The sequence below is a fragment of the Macaca mulatta genome, chromosome 3 (assembly GCF_049350105.2).
Source record: "Macaca mulatta isolate MMU2019108-1 chromosome 3, T2T-MMU8v2.0, whole genome shotgun sequence".
Taxonomy (NCBI): Eukaryota; Metazoa; Chordata; class Mammalia; order Primates; family Cercopithecidae; genus Macaca; species Macaca mulatta.
Window position 1 is genome coordinate 93,459,571 of NC_133408.1, and position 17,545 is coordinate 93,477,115.

A 17,545-nucleotide genomic window follows, 5' to 3' on the forward strand; every position below is an offset into this window, starting at 1 on the left:
CTTTGTCCCCTCTGCTTGCCTGTCTACTCACTGGCTCCAAGCCAGGACCTTGGGCCACTGATGCCTGTGTTCACTGGGTTCAGGTGCTGGCCAGTGGGAAGGAGGGCTGGGAATGGTCGGGAAGGAAGGTGTTTCCTTCCTGGCTGGCATGAGTAACTGGGGAGTTCGTGTTGGCCAATACTTAACGCAGTGCATGCACTCATTAGAACATTTGTCTTGTGCATCTCCCAGGTGATGACGAGGGTGGGATGAAGTTGGCTCGAGTTTTATGCACATGCCCAAGCAGGTGACAGGGACCTGGGAGAGTTGATGGTGCTCAGCCTAGCACTGGCACTGTCCTAGGGTCTAGATGAATTCTGGCTTGGACAGAATCTGCATCTCATGCCTCTCGGTTCTCTCTCGGAACGTCATTCTGGAATCCTGTGATCTTCGCTCCCTGGAGAAAGTCAAAATAAAGCAGGGAGGGAAATAATTTGACCTAATGAAAAGGGAAGTAGACATGTTAAGATACAATAGTTATAAAAACTGTATTAAAGATCAGACAACTGTGCCAGGCACTTTACATGTAATACCCTGACCTTCCTTCTCCATGACTCACAGCTCTCCTTCTCACTGGTCAGCACCAGAGCCCAGAGGATAGAGACATCACAGGCCAATAGGTAGACACTGCTATTAGCCCCGTTTTACAGATGAAGAAGCTGAGGTTTATAGACATTAAATAACTTGCCCAAGGTCACACATCGCTACGAATAAGCAATGGCAAGATATAAACTTCACCGACTGGCATTAAGCCCAAGACTTAAATTGTTCTCCTCTTGTATCTCCTATGGAATTCTCCACCTACCCTCTGTGGCTTATGCAGGAAAACAACTGAAAAACAGCAGAAAAACAGAAGAATCACAATAACTGTGGGAGGGATTTAATTTCAGCTCTGCTAATTATTCATATAACCTCAATGATGTCATTAACCATGTAAGACTCACTTTGTTTATCTCTAAAATGGTAATAAGGCTCCATGTCCTGTTATTGCCATATAACTGTATTGAAGCAATTCATGTGAAGATGCTTTGAACAAAAGCAAGCCAGGTCTTCTAGATGTGTCATGATTAAGGTGTTTTCTATACGAGGTGTTGTGGTATAGGAAAAAGCACATCAGCTGTGGCCTGGGCCAGGGTTTGAATCAGCCACGTTAGTGGAATCTTTCTGACTTTCAAGCCTCTCATCTATAAAAGGGGGATTCTGTAACCTGCTGGAGAGTGTAGACGTGAGAAACCCACGTGTTGGAATCCCAGTGCAATGACCATCAGTGTATCTGACCCATGCAGGAGCTCCCCTTACCCGCAGGGGAAAGAGATGGAGCTGCTGAAGACACAGTAGATGAGGGGGTTGATGGCACTATTCAATACTGGCAGGTTCTGAATGATCACAGAGGCATAGAAACGCTCCTGGGTGTCTGGAAGGAGGTTGAAATTGTCCAAAATGTCAAAGAGGAAGTATGGACTCCAACAGCAGATGAAGGCTGGGGGAGAAGAGAGAGCCATTAGCACCACAGCAGGTAACAGTTGAGGGGTCTCTTTTGGTTGGTCCTGACTGGACTTTTACCTGGGAGGTTCTTTGGGACCTGGAATTTCTCAGAAATATTGGGGTTGGATGCTGTTTAGAGCATTGATGTCACATTCACTTAAACACATACACACATACATATGGACACATCTTACAGACATGTTCCTAAAACTGAGCAAAGGTCGTGGAGCTTCTCTGTCCATAAAGAAGGGTCAAATTTCTACTGCTGTGGATTCTTTATAGAAACCCCAGGACAAGTGACTATGGCCATACCATCTCATCCAACACAGGGATCAGGAAAAAATAGCAAAATACTTTGAAGACTCTCTAGTCAAAGACAGAACAGGAAGCATTTTGACCACATAGTGACTACTGGTTTTAGGTTATGTCAGGGAGAAGGGGTGATCACAATATTTTCTAAGCACATACCAGTTTAATGACAGTGTTCTCAATTTTCTCTTTCACCTCTAAGTTGGCCTCTCCAGAAAACACCCACACTATACCCTTCTCTAAATCCATTGGCATGTATGAGACCCCAATTTTGGCTCCAAATTCTCAAAAGAAATGGATGAAAGGTGGGGATTCAGAGTGTGATGGCTAGTTTTGAGACTACTTAACTGGGCTGCGGAGTGCTCAGATGTTTGGTTAAACACTATTCTGGATACGTATGAAGACGTTTCTGGATGAGTGTAACATTTGAACTGGTAGAGTAAGAAAAGCAGATTGCCCTCCCCTGTTCATGGGCCGTGTCCAAACTGTTGAAGGCCTTAGTCATAGAAAAAGGTTGAGTAAAAGAAGATTCACTCTGTTTGCCTGTCTTCAAGCTAGGAAATTGGTCTTCTGCCTTCACACTTGGAATCAAACTGAAATGTACACCATCCACTCTCCTGATTTTCAGACCTTTGGACTCAGCCTTGGACTGGCACCTACACCGTTGGTTTTCCTGGGTCTCCAGCTTCCAACTGCGCAGCTTGGGAATTCTCAGCCTCAGTAATTACCTGGGCCAATCCCTTCTAATAAACCTCTCTCTCATATTATCCTCTGGAGAGCACAGACTACGACACAGAGCTAAACACTCATGAGTTGACTGGAAATACATACATCTCTCATCTTCTTGCCATAACTTCTCCACTCTCCTTCTCCCACTTTCTCATGCATAGATTTTTTTCTCAGAGTAGAAGTTTGGCTTCCTTGGCTGTCTGCATGCAGGGACAAGCTTTCCGCCATAACTCTAATGCGGATTCTGTAACTTGTTGGGGAATTTTAGAATGATAAACTGACTCATGGTTCCCCTCTCGATCCCAGACCTTGGCAATGTATTAAAGTGGAGCAATTCAAACACAAAGCCCACTAAGTGTTCTGGATCCTGGTTAATTAACCCAAACACTGGCCCTGAACAGTATCTAGGGCACTAAGCAGGGCAAATGGCCTTGTGAGCTTGTGTGTCTGCATGTGTGTATATGTGGGGTTGGAGGATTCTGGTTGTCACAGGGATACCAGTTCTCTGGCATGGTACAGGCAGCCCAGCCAGCGAAGATTTGTATCTACTTTGAATACCCATTCATGTAGAAGAGAAACTTCTGTATAGTTATCCCAGTCTAGAAACTTGACTTTGTTTTACACATAAACACAGATTAAATAAATACCGAAATTTGTAGAAATGCAATTCTGTTGTAAATGGAGGAAACATTACTTTGTTTAATTCAAAATTTTACAAGGATTTTTTCTTTTTGCCAGCTCAGAAAATCAAGTCACTGACAACAATACTGCTTACATTTTTTTATGTCTCCATGAAAATACACCTGTACTGGTTTTCATTGTAGCTGTTATTATGTCAAGGTGTAGGTGTGACTACTTCATTATTCTTCTAGTGTAGCTGTGCTTATGCTTTTACACATTAAAATTGGTATAAATTTTAATTAATTAAAAAAATAGTATTGTTTTATTTTAGATTATTTTCTTATTCCTCCTTTGTATTATTTTTTGGCAATATATTAACGTTTTAATTATCATGGTAGGTAGTATAAGTAGGCATTTTATTTCAAGATGGGAAAGGGACATTACAAAGCGTTTGCTATAGAAAGTGCCCTTTTGGTCTGATAGGGCTGTCGACATTTGCTGACCCTCTAGTAGGTGTCTCTGCTTGCTGACTGAAGGGATCCCACATGGCCTTGGTGTATGGCTGCTGATGACAAAGGGCTATGTTGGCTCTGGGTTATACTTGTAAACATAACATTTTCCAACTCAACATCCAGGGAACGTGCATCTGTCGTTCTGACTATCTGAGAAGACAGAGGAGTCTTTGATCTGCTTCAGAAGCCTCTGACAAAGTTTTTGAGCCCCGGTGGGTTGTATATGTTTTATCCCAGTTCCGCCTGCAATGCTGTTTTGTGCCTACGTCCTGCTGGCTGAGTCATGCTGTGTGTGGTCTGTTTGGCATTTTGCAGTTGCATTTTAGAAAGGTGAGAAGACTGTTCTGGTGCTTTGACATGTAGCTAATGGGAGAGCTATGCTTCCTCGGAGCTTCCAAGAGCTGCCAGAGGGGCAAAGAGGGGATATGTAAGCTAAATAAAAAAGAAAATAGTACAAATCCCTTTCCTTCTTGCATATTTTCATTCATTCATTCATTCATTCAACCAATGTTAATTGAGCAGTGTGTAGGGGACCCTATTTTAGGTCTTGGTGATAACATAAGTAACACAAAAGCCAAAGTCATTGCCCTCATAGATTCACTACTCCAACAGGGGAGACAGACTATAAGAAAATCAGTCTATGTCCTATAGTGCCAGGCAGAACCGAGAACAAAAGTAAGACAGAGTAGACTAGAAAAAGGATATTAAAAAGACTTGTCAAGGAGCCCTCAGGGAGGTGGCATTGTTGGGGAACAAATGAGGTTAGGAAGTAAGTCAGATCACCACCAGAGAGCAGAGTATTTCAGACAGGAAATAGTGCAAGGTGACTTTATGAGTCTTAAGAGTAGAGAGAAAGGAAAAGGAAAGGGCAGAAGACAGGAGGGTGGAAGGGCAGGTAAGGTGCCATAAGGGAGAAATTTGTAGTGAACCTAACGTTAAATATTCAGAAAAGGTGGAAAGCCACTTCTATCTTCTTTTTGCTTGTGAACTCCAGCCTTGGGGAAGAGAGTGTCTTCAAGGAAGTGACTGAGTTAGCAGGTGATGTGAGCATCCGCTTCAGCTAGTTCCTAATCAGATTTTCTCCAAATTATTCAACCCATAGCCTTGGCAGGCAGCTGTATTCATAAGGAGAGCGATTAAGAACCAAATGTGAGCCCTTGAAGGAACCATGAATGGGCTGATGAGTTTCACACATTCCTTTCCAATCAGACCAATGTAGAAGTGCCCGTTGGCAAATTCCTTTCTGTCACCAGGTCCCAGGAGCAAGCTTGCTTTTGGGATGTTCATACCACTTTACAGCTCAAGGAGGGACATAGCTTACCAAGAATGATGACGATGCTATACTTGATAGCCTTGATTTTTGCCTTCGAGATGAGTCCTCGGTTGTAGCTGCTGCACAGTTTTCCATCTGTAGATACAAGAGGGGGATAGTAAGATGAAGTGTTCAAGATGTGACAGTTTCTGTTTCTGCCAATAGGAACATTAAAGGTTAGACTCCAGTTTTCACTTATATCCTGTGCATTTATGCCCAGATGGCCCTCCTTGGAAATTTTTAGATTAAAGATGGTTCTGGGCTGGTTTCTGGAGAATGCTCAGTTTATACCTTAATATTACATGCAAATGGTATGGAATGCTCAGACTCTCTCAACAGACTTGGTCAGATGGTCTGAACAGCTGTAGCTGAAATTCGACCATGTGACCATGCAGGAATTGAGGTCTTCCCTGAGGAGCACTACTCTCTGAGCCCTGGCTATGCTGAGACACCCATGCAACCACTTCAGCAACCTAGGCAAAGTTATTTTCTAAAATGATTGCCCCAGACAAATACATTTGTAAAAAAAGAAAAAAACAAAAAACAAAACCAAAACCAAAACAAAACAAAAAACACTCAAGAAAAGCTCAAAACAGGGGTATCAGAACTCTCCAAAACAGGAGCTTGGATATACATTTTGTTTTGTATGTGGCTGTTGTCTGATGGTGAACACTGAGGGGTGAATATAAGGATCTACTAGAATACAAGCTTGATGAGGACAGGGGCTTTGTTTTTTGCACTCCTGTAGCCTATACACATATTCAGTGACTAACACAAATATGTTGAATGAATCAATAACCACCTCTCACTAGTCAAGCAGCGGCAAAACAAAGTGATAGGATAGGCTAGGCAGGATCCAGTGCAATAAGCCTTAGTTAAAGGACTGATTACCTATAAATTTGGGAATAAAAATGTCAGATGTGCTGTCCCTTTCCTCATGGAAGAGTTTTTAGTGTCAGGGCTTCCACCAGCCCATATGCCACCTTTGTGAAATTTCGGAAAAGGGGCCCTTTCTCTGATAAGCACAGGCCTGCCTAGGGCACACACTCAGTGAGGGAAATATGAAGAGGATGCCAGCCACACACACACCTCTCAGCCAGGAGCCACCCAGTGAGGCTCAGTGGGCACAACCCTAGTGGTGGCCCTGGTCAGAGGTCCACTCAGGGCATCCAAAAAGTCACCTGGAGTAGGGCAGTTGTGCACTAGAAAGACAAACTGATGTGCTCCATTGTCTTCACTGCACTGCCCAGCTCTCACGTTCGAAATTTATTTTAATGCCCATGGAAACCAGTCAGATGTTTACCTTTGCAATATTCATTCAATCCCACCTCCAATCTGATCTAGCCCAACCCCCCAAGTATAGCACGTCTGCTAAGAGATAAGGACTGACTAGAAGGCCTGAAATATAGTACTTGTTCTCTAAGAATTTTCAATCCAGCATGAAAGATCACACACTCTCCATAAACCTGGTTGAGATGAGCGAGATGCTGCTATGGTTTGAATGACTCTGCCAAAACTCATGTGTAAATTTAATTGTCATTGTAACAGTATTGGGAGGTGGAGCCTTTGAGAGGTGATTAGGCCACTAGGGCTTGGCCCTCATGAATGAATTACTGCTATTATTGTGGAAGAGGGCTTCTGATGGGATGGATAAGTTTGGCTTAACTTTCTCTCTGTCTTGGGTGCTCACTTTCACCCTCTGTCTTCTGCCATGGGATGACCTTTGCCAGTTGCAAGTGCCCTGCTCTTGGATTTCCCAGCCTCTAGAACCATAAGCCAAATCAATCTCTTTTTAAATAAATTTCCCAGTCTGTGGTATTCTGTTATAGCAGCAGAAAATGGACTAAGACAGAAACCAACTGTGGACAGAGGAGAGACCCATCCTTCCACCACTGTGCTGGGGAGGCTGTGTGGGAGTTGCAGAGAGCATCAAGTGAACTCAAATGACATAAGAAGGATTCCAAGACAAAGGCGGGATGTGGCGTGGGATCAGGAGAGGTGGGAGGCAGAGAGTGAATATCCTCAGCCAAGACATGGAACAAGAAAACGTAGGATGCGTTTTAACCACAGTGAGTCATATTGCTTGGCTGTAACCTACAAATATGTGGAGTTTGAGAGTGGAGAAGAGAACTGAAGGCAAACTGGGGAGGCCTTGAATGTCTTTCTGAGGAGCTTGGGCTGAACTCCTGAGGCAGCCGCAGGCCACTGAAGTTTCTGAGTGGTTTTGCAGTGTGAACATTTACTCATTGCAGAGGACAAATGATTTTCAAGAGTAACAGGAATAGGGGCTCTTTAGGTACAAAGAAAAAATGCTAATTATAATTAATTCATATTTCTTAAAGCATACCCTGTAAGGCCACTCCTAAATACCATCAGGGTCTTCAGATTCTTCTGTGCATTTCATGGGACCACGAAACCTCAGCCTTGTAAGAAAGCAAATGCTTCAGAACATTTAGAGCAGTGATTCTCCGCTGGGGTGATCTTGCTTTACAGGGAACTTTTGGCAATGTCTGGACACATTTTTAATCACCACGATTGTGTGTGAATGTGTGCTACTGGCATCTAGTGGGCAGAGACCAGGAATGTTGCTAAACATCCTTCAATGCACAGGGCAGCCCCCACAACAAAGAATTATCCAGTCCAAAATGCCAAAGGTGTCAAGGGTGAGAAACCTTGATTTCCAGGATGGGATCTTGGGAAGGACACGGGCTTTAAGATCAGACTGGAATGGATCCTCCATCTCTACCAAGTACTAAAACTGTGTAACCTTAGGCAAATTGTCTAAAGTTCCTGGCTTCAGTTCTCCCATTTAAAACTTGAGGTGTAGAACACCTAATTCAGAGTTCCTTTGAAGATTAACATAAAATAATATATTCAAGGAACCAAGCCCCATGATGGGATGTCAGATGTCTTATCAGTTGAGATGAATGCAGTTTTATCAGTATTTCAGGTGTAAGGTGAGCCATCTTTATGGAAGTGAATAGAAGGTATTACTACATTTGATTGTCTATTATATAAGGTTGTTATCTGTGTAAGAATTATGTACAGCAGAAAATGATCCAGGTGAGATTATACCCATGGGGGGCAAGTAAAGAAGACAGCAGACCAAATTATATTCTTTCAAAGCATCCCTACTGGCTGTTCCTAGGCAACAGCTGGCTCCTAAACAGTATGGCTCTGAAGACTAAGTTGGTCTTTCAGAAAAGTTTTCGAGAATGACATTTGTGCTCTGAAATCCCTTTAAAATGGAAACCTGTAGTGCTTTCCACAGGGCAACTGGGTGACAATATAATCAACTAGCTGCCCAGAGATCAGAGAAAAGCATCTTTAATCTGACCATTCCAGGAAATGCAAAGCCTCTAGCTTCTCAAGATGGCCCTTCAGAGAGAGCTGAGCTACAAAATGCCGGTAATTCTCCTTTATTGGGAGATAAAAGGATTATTTCTACTCAGGCCTTGGCACTGAGCTGCAGTGAAAAACAGTTAAATTCAGCTGTCACTGTGCATTAATAACTTGGGTAGCCTGAAAGTGGCAGGTCCATTCGATTTGGGACTGGAAGAAGCACACTGATGTGGACTGTTTTAGTTCCAGAGTACATCCCTAATGGGGGCACATGCTGAAAATTTAGTCTCCAAATGGCCATTTCTGGCTCCTCATCTTCCCAAGACCACATGCCTCTTACAGAGCCACTGGGAACCCATTATTTATGCAGGCTGAGCACCTGAAGTGGGAGCAGTTGGCACCTTGGGATTCCAAATGGAAGCAGAATTGTTTCCTGGGAGGTGGTGGGGGGAATTCATCTTTGAACTTATAGTGAGTGCAGGTGATTTATTTAGAAACAAGGAAGTCTAACTGGAAATATTTTAAAATAAATATGCTTCCTATATTAGAAACTTTGTGTATGTTAGGTTGATTTTTAAAAACTTCAAAGTTTTTTAGCAGTTTTTCCTGATTTCTAAAATTTTTAAAACTTGAAATTCATTTTGAACAGTAACATTCTCTTTACTAATACAGCTTGAATATCCCCCTGAAATCATCAGTTCAGTATTTTAAGCACATTAGGTCTCATCTGCTTAGCTGCGGGACTGCGGTCCATTTCTTCCCAGGGGGTTTTGTCCCTCTAGTTTTTCTGAGAGACCCAAGGAGGTGTCTCAATGTTCCAGGATCCACCCAGGCCACCACCTGTGCCTCTATGGTGACACTATCTGGATCCTGCTTTCTAAGCTCGCTGCAGCTGCCCTGGGTTGCCCCAGGTCACTTCACCCAGACCTCCTCTTTGCCAAGGACTGCCTCTTGAGGGGCTCCGGCTGGGCACCAGATGCTTCCACAGCCACAGTCACTTCAAAGCAACGTTGTGAGTCCTCTTCATTATTGCTCTTGACCCTGGGCAGTTGCTTTGCTCTTCTGTTCCCCTCTCAGGGCCTCAGTTCTGTCCCTGGGCTGTGGGTTATTCAGCACCACTGCTCTTCCCTGGGATACCTGCTCTCCAAGTTCTTCTGCCAGGAAGCAAGGGAATGGCCTCTCTCCTCTGTGCTGTGCTATTCCAGGCGCCTGCAGCAGACTCACTTGAACTCCCAAGAGTTTCAGCTTCTTTAGCCCCCCACACAGCGTTTTCCTCCCTAGATGCCGACAAGTGGCTAGAGTGGTTAGGTGGGAATGTTCTTCTGTGACCCAGAACTTACATTTACCTTTGACCTTAAGACACTCATTGTGCCTGACTCCGTATTCTCCAGAATGTTTTCACATTCAGGGATCTTATTGTCCCTTTCTAGTCATCTGAGGTACTCCCTCTCTCCCCATTAGCTGGACAGGCTGCATATATCTGAACCTTCAAGTAGGAAAGCATTTTGAGTTTCTTTTCAGGAGGTTTTTAGCCCAGAGCCAACCGTAAATTACAGCTAGATATGAGATTTCACTAACCCACCAGATAGCCCTTTCTGTACCTCAGCACCTCAGCTCAGGCAGAAGCAGGAGCCCTGAAAGCCTAAGATAATTATGCAAAGACAGATGAGCTGTTCACCAAACTCATTCCTGTTTCCTCAGGGCACACAACTAGACTACAATTCCCAGCTTGCCTTCCAGCAATGTGTAGTCATGTGACTAAGATCTGCCTAAGGGATGCTGGGAAGAGTCAATGTCTGCCATCCCCAAACCTGGCTCAGATACCTATCCTGAGCAGTCCTCCACTCTCTCTTCCCCCGCCCCTGCCTGCTGGAGGGAGGTGCTGAGGGGTACCTTAGCAGCCCTCTGTTAAGTGTGGCAGAATCTCCACCTGCTTGAATTTCTGAATGACTGTGTGGAACAATGCCTTTCCCTCTGGTCTTTATTGCCAACTGGATTTTAATTAAGACATAAACTTCTATGTGGTTAAGTCTACTGATATTTTGGGTTACACAGCTGCTAGTGTTTCTCTTACTAAAGTAGAGATTGGTATCTCATATGTGGTGCTGTCTTAATGAAAACCTGAAACATGTGGCATTGGATTCGTGGGCAGGCAGCAGATGGCAAGGAAACTGAGGTTTCCATTTGTCTATTGTGCCAGTACCGCACTCTGACTTTATAATGCTTTCAATATTTGGTAAACCAAACTTTCTCTACCTTGTTTTGCATCTCTAGGAATGTCTAGGCTACTCATGGCTCTTGAATTTTCCATGTCTATTTTAAAATAGGCTTGTGAAGCTCAATAAAATGTTTCAATTCAATTTTGTTTGGAACTTTATTAACTTGTAGATCAGCTGGGGAGATTCAACGTCTTTATGATATTGAACCTTACTATCCACGAACATGTCATAAGCATCATTTATTTGTATCTTTATGTTTTTCCGGCACATCTTTTGTTAAATGTAGTTAATTGTAGAGGAGTCATTTTATTCACAGTTACTGATGAAGAAGCTGATATGGACAGCAGTTAATGGGCTTCTCTTTAATTTTTTAAGATAGAAAGTGAATAGGACTCTAACCCAATTCCTAATCTGTAGCTTTTTTCCTTCACTCTAGTGTGCCTCATTTAATTAAAAACATGGAATTTGGATATAGCATGAATCATATCTGCCAAGCCATGATAGCTAGACATAGTTACAATGAGAAATTGGTCTGTTCCATGGGTATACCTGCCCAATCTCCTGCTCCCATGCAGTAGTAAATGTTCCAGTTTGCACAAGTAAATCCTCTCGGACATCAATAATATGCTCATTTATGAAAGATAACATACAGGATTGGAAACCCCGTCTCCTCCACGTCTTGCCATCCATGCTTGTTTATGGGAAAGTCTTTAGATAATTTATGATACAGTTCTTTTTCTTTTCCTTTCTGTCAGCGTTTGACTGGGAGAAAATAGACATATTTGTCAGCAAGAAGAGTGGTTCTTGCACTAAGGATGGCTTGAGTTTTTCAGCCAGTGTTTACAAAGTGAGCTTCTGTTCACACTAATCATGGCTAATGTCCCCTTGTTGATGAGCAATAATCCTGGCATGCGGACCCAGCTGGAGATCCCATTTACCTGCCAACTCCAGAGCTGCTTGGCTGTAATGACAGATGGGAAATCAACTGCGTTCCATTTATGAATAAGATATAGAGAGCATATAAGCTTTTGAGATTACCAGCTGCCCTCATTCCAGGATGAGGTCACTAACGGTAACTAAAAAATAGATATAATGGAGATATAAAACTATATTAAAGAACAAAAAGTGGCGGTAGCCATTTCCACCTTTGGGAGGGAGTAATGGCACACTCTGTATCAGTGGGAAACAGAGCTCTAAGTGGCTTTGTACGGTTTCAAGGACTGGAAGTCAGGGGAGCCCAAGAGTGCAAGGACTGGCATATGCAGTAGCAGGAGACATGGGAACTTTGGAGAGAACCAGGAACTTAGCCTCTCTGGGGGGAGGCATGCTGAGGAAGGTGGTGAGCAAGGGTGGTGCTGCTGTGGAGGGAACAGGAGAGCTGTAGGAGGTGAGACAGTGAGAGTGAGTGCTCAGAGGGACAAGCAGGGAGGAGCATGTCAGACCCACGGAATTGGCAGAAATCACACGACAGGGGTTTATACCAATCTGATTCATCTGAAAGTACAGGAAGACCTCAGCTACCTCCACAAAATTGGTCTCCACATTGCCAGTCATGACTCAGCCTTTAGATTTTAAATATATCGAAACAAAACCTTCAGGAGATGAGGTAGGAATAGCTCTCTGAAGGCAGAGCTCTAGAGGGAGTGTCCTGGAAGGGAAGCCACACACAAGACCCCGAGTTTGTGTTTTTAATTTTTAAAAAGTCTTGTCTTTATGTGTGCACTCAATATGTGTGTATTTGAATACCAGTTGTGTCACATGCTACCTGTGAAAACAAGCAAACTGCTTAAGCTTTGAGCCTGTCTTCTGTCTGTGAGAGACAGTAACACCACCTTGAAGAGTTGTGGATTAACTCATTTCCTGTTTAGAAAAAAAAAAAAAAAAAAAGCACAGCTCACTGCCAGTGCAGTATTCTCAAACAGGAAATGGGTTAAATGGGAAGTGGGCAACGGGCCATGGGTGAAATGGAGCAAACAGGAAACGAGTTAAAGGGAAGAACACAAGGAAAAGACCTAGCAGTGGCTGATAGGAGCTGCTCCGTCTGTCCCTCTGTCTTCTCTGTTGGTGTTGAGAGATGAATGGACGATGGCTTTGAGTGGGCCTTAGAGGGTCTAAGCATGACGTTTATACAGAGAAGTGCATGGCAAATATGTTTGCGGGTGCTGAGTTGATGGTTTAAAAAATGAATATACATATATACATCTAGGATAATATTGGCTGTTTACTCAGGCTAAAGGGCCACAGGGCTATTGTTTCAATTATATGATTTAGGTAATTGTAGAAAATTTTTACATATGGCTAAGTGAAAAATAGAAGAAAATAAAAATCAACTAAAATTCGACCACTCAGAGATAATTGCAATTTCCATTTCCCTCTCTCTCTAGCTATCATCTATCTACACATGCACATATATATTCTGCTAAGTAAAAATATGTGCACATATCTATAAAAGGGATACCATACTGCTTTCTTTTTCTTAATGTACTATATTGGAGAAATATTTCTATGGCAATAAGTGCACTCTATATAATAATTTTTGAGCTGTAGTGTTTAATTGTATGGCTATATAATTATTATACTCAGTTCCCTCATTGTAGGGTATTCAGATCTTTTCAGTTATTCATGATTATAAACAATATTTCTTATATTTGTTTCCTTTCTCTTTCTTTCTCCCCTCTCGCCTCTCTTCCTCTCCCCATCTTTCCTTTCCTTTCTTTTCCTTCCTTCCTTCCTTTCTTCCTTCCTTCCTTTCTTTTCTTTCTTTTCTTTCCTCACTCTTTCTTTCTCCCTCATTCTATCTTTTGTTCTTCCTTTCATAAGGAGTGTATTTCCTTGTAGCATATGATACAACAATCTAATATATGATTATTTCCATATGGGCAGTTGTCTCAACATTAGTAATTAAACAGTTTCTATTTCTCTATCAGTTTAAAATACTTCATCACATTCTAAATTCCTGAGGTTTCCTTTAGCATTTCTGTTCTGTTGGAATTTCCTGTCCATATAATTCTCTTTCAATGATTATAGTATTATAATTATAATACTTACAGAATTTATTTGATATTTGATAGAGGAAGGATGCCTTCATCCAATTTTTTTCAGACAAATATTCTAACTTTTAACCAAAGCCAATTGCACTGAATAGAATGAATTCACTTGTGTTTATTCTTTCTGATTGCTTTTGCTCTTCCAGAAAAACCAGGGTGTGGAGACTGCACCAGTGGAAGGGAAGCACTAGGATCTGCATGGGGGCTGGAATTAGCCCCAAGCTGAATGACTGGGTCTTCATGGGTTGAAAATTTCCAAGCAGCCTAAGCACATCTCTTGGTTACACTGGTCAGTCAGCGTGAAGGTCAGCCACCTATGACTCTGTGTCTCACTGGCCCAGATTGTCAAACCTGGTTGAACATTAAAAATACCTGAAGAGCTTTTCCGAAATAATGATGTCCATGCCCCACTCCAGATGGAGTGAATCAGAATCTGTCAGGGAATGGTGTCTGGGTTTTAGTGCATTTTAAAAGCTCCCCAGGTAATTCTACTGTGTAGCCAGGGCCAAGACCCAAGGCCCTAGACTGTAAGTTGCCTATAGTCAGGAACCATGCTATTCATTCATTTGTCATTCCCAGTCCCTTGTACCACTCCTGACATGCAGAAGAACACAGAGGAATTGAACTGAATTCAGGTGGAGAACCCAGACTTATATATCTCTACTCATTCTTCTAGGGAAAAAGACACAGGTTATCAGTGCCCGATAATACGTGTGCATCCTCTTGGCGGCCTCACCGTCTTATTGGAAAAAGTAGCTTTGAGAGGGAGAAAATAAGCTCTGTCTTGCTCCAACAAAAGTTTAACTCACAGTCTGAAAAGAGGAGGGCTTAGGGAGAATCCAGTCTATCCCCTTATTTTAACGTCTTGGAGCCCGGGGATTATGTAAGTTTGCCAGGTGGCACAGCTCTTTGTGGCACATCTGGAACAGAAAGCAGCTCTTCTTATTCCAGATATTTGTGGTACAGCTTGTTGTCCTTGTGTGAGTGCATATAGTTGTGAGTATGCATTGTTAGTGTGTGTGAGACTGAGTGTGTGAAGGTGTGTGTATTTGTGTATATGAGCCTACGTTGTATGTATGTGTGTGCACAAGGAATGGGAGGGGTGTGTAACCTGAGCAGATCCAGTCTCCTTCTACAGAGCTATGACATTACAACAAACAGAAAACTAGAAGCCCTTTCTTCTTTTGGTCCCTTGGTTTTCTGTGTTTTCTCCAGATTGACCTTGGTCAGGTCCAGTAATGTTTTCCTGGGAAGCAGGACAGCCTTCCAGGGCTCAGAGTCCTGGGCTCTGCATTCAGGTTTACTGAGAAGGAATTTGGGGGAAGGTTGTAGTAGGTGGTCTTAGGCTTGATCTGGTTTGAATTGGTGTGTTGGGGCAGCTGGGAAAGAATGAACCACCGCGCCTTTGCTGGCTTAGGGTCCAGGATTGTTCTATGGACAGATGGCAGCTTTATGTATCTGCAAATTCAAGCCAATCAGAATAGCCTATCCTCATCTTTGCTGAAGGTGTGATGTCCTCCTTGGACAGTCTCTCTTTTCATATCTGTGTCCTCCAAGGTGCTTCTTTGCCAGAACTGAGGCTGGGGTAACCCTTGGATCCTAGCTCAAAGGCTAACTCTCTGCTGGCATAGCTTGGCCAGGTCCAAAGTGCCCCCTTCCTTCTCCTAAATTTCAGGGAGGTCACATGGGGGACGACAGAGCTTGCCTGTGATAGCCTTTGGTGGGTCTGGTCTGTCGGCTGGGTCCTGATATGATCCTGTATGCTCGTGTATCAAGGAATCCCCAGCTCACATTTGCTAGAGGAAAACCTCTGGAGAAGCAAATTAGCTAAGAATTGGGCCATGCAGAGTAGAGACTTACCTGAGCAGTTGGAAATCACTGTTTCGTAGGTTTTGCTTTTAATCCAAATAGTTCGGATCACAATGCCATACATGACGCTGTAGAAAGAACCAAAGGTAGTATTAAAGTGGCTGGTGGATCTCTACTGTGAGGACACAGAGAAGACCACTCCACCTCCCCGAGTGCAAGGTGCAAAGGGAGGAATCTTTTCACCATGCCTGTCCCCCTATACTTGCTGTTTATAGAATCACAACTGAAAGTGACCATGAGGATCCATTGGATGGAGTCACTTCTGTCTTAAGTGAGGAGGCTAAGACCTGGTAAAGTTATGCAGTCTCCTCAAGGTAACCCAAATGGTTTGAAGGAGAGCTGTGATTAGAATCCAAAAACAGGCCTTAGAGTCAGAAAAGACTTGGGTCTCCTCTACTACTTGTCTGTTGTACAATCCTGACTTTAGTGACATTTTTTAAGTGATGTCTATGATCCCTGACTCCGGCATTCATGGCTTTGTGTGGTCCTCACCCCTTTAGTGTGGGAAGAGCAGGTGACTTGCCTCTAATCAATGCAGAGTGGCAAAGGGGATGGGACTGATTACATAGAGTGTAGCACCTGTCTTGTTGGTGTCTCTCCCCATTGCTGGCTTTGAAGAAACAAGGTGCCATGAACCCTACAGCTGCAAGAAAATGAATTCCGCTAAGGATCTGAGGGAGCTTGGAAAAGAGCCTTTCCCATTCTAGCCTCTGATGACCCCCTGCCCTGGATAAACAACTTGATAACTGCCTTGCCTGAGCAGGGGACCCGGTTAAGCCATGGCCAGATTCTTGACCCACAGAAACTGTGAGATGATAAATGTATCTTGCTTTAAGTCATTAGGTTTGTGGTAATTTGTAAAGGAGTAATAGATAACTACTACACTGATCCTCAGCTGAGGTTCTACAAAATGGTGTTAACAATACAGACCTCTTGAACTTTTTGAGTATCAAATGTGACAATATTTAAAGTGCCAAGTACAGTGCTGGAAAATTAGTGGGGATTAATTTCCTTTCTCCTCTTTCTTGTCTATTTATTTTACACTGTATCACACCAATTCTTACACGATTTAATCTGTGCCTAACAGGAAAACAAAGTGTTAATGATTCAAAAGTGTCAAGAAGTTTTGTATCCTGGGTACTCTTTGATAAATATAAAAACTACTCTTCTTTAATATTACTTGATATTTTGACTACATTAAGCACCTTGGCAAAAAACTTTGGGACACAGCAATGCTTTATTTTAAAACTGTATGTCTTCCCTCTTGAGAATCATTAGTTAAAAAAAAATCAAAGCTTCAGTTTGCAGTAGCTGACAAAGCACTAATTGCTTTTAATGATCTTTAGAATATAACTTAATTAATGGCAATGTTAAAATCTCTGCTGCTTATTGCCTTTTCCCATTCCTGCTCAGCGAACCCTTCGGAGTGCTCCAGGAAAGCTCAGGGACTTTTTGGAGCATCTCCACTCTTTCTCACATAATTACCAAGGGACTTTTTTTTTTTTTTTTTTTGTAATTTGTATGCCTGCAGTAAAGAAAAAATGAGAAAAATGTTATTAGTGAGTTCAACCCTAAGTTGAATATTTGCTAGAACAGGGAAACTTCTTCCCCAGAAAGTGAAATACTGTGCAAGGTAAGGTTACACTCACCATGGAAAGTTAATGGTTATGTCAATTGCAACCCCAGTATATAACTGACCAATAAGTCAAATATTTATGACTGTCGACCATGTACACAGAAGAAAGGTTAAGAAATGTCTTATGCTTTAGGGATTTGGGCCTAAGTCACCCCCTCTTTTTACTTAGGGCCAATCAGATGGGTGAGAACCAATACCAACTTTTCAGTTAGCATGGCAAACACCTAATAACTAGGGTATTATTGCCAAACCAGGCTACTTCTTGGAGCGTAGCAATCAAGCATCAAAGAGACATCTGCGTTGCTGTTTGTCACCACCAGTGTTTTGCTCTGTGACCCAGGCTGGAGTGCAGTGTCAGGATCGTAGCTCACTGCAGCCTTGACCTCCCACCTCAGCCACCTGAATAGCTGGAACTACCAGTGTGT

The 17,545-nt window shown here is 42.8% G+C and overlaps 1 protein-coding gene across 1 annotated transcript in view; it reads right to left on the bottom strand.

The window, feature by feature from the left end:
• Nucleotides 1-332: 332 nt before the first annotated feature.
• NPSR1 (neuropeptide S receptor 1) overlaps nt 333-17,545 on the bottom strand; it is a 203,191-nt gene continuing 185,978 nt past the window's right edge. The window contains 4 exon segments of the mRNA NM_001032942.1: nt 333-436; nt 1,339-1,519; nt 5,017-5,103; nt 15,476-15,552. Coding sequence (NP_001028114.1) covers nt 346-436; nt 1,339-1,519; nt 5,017-5,103; nt 15,476-15,552 — 436 coding nt within the window. The 3' untranslated portion in view covers nt 333-345.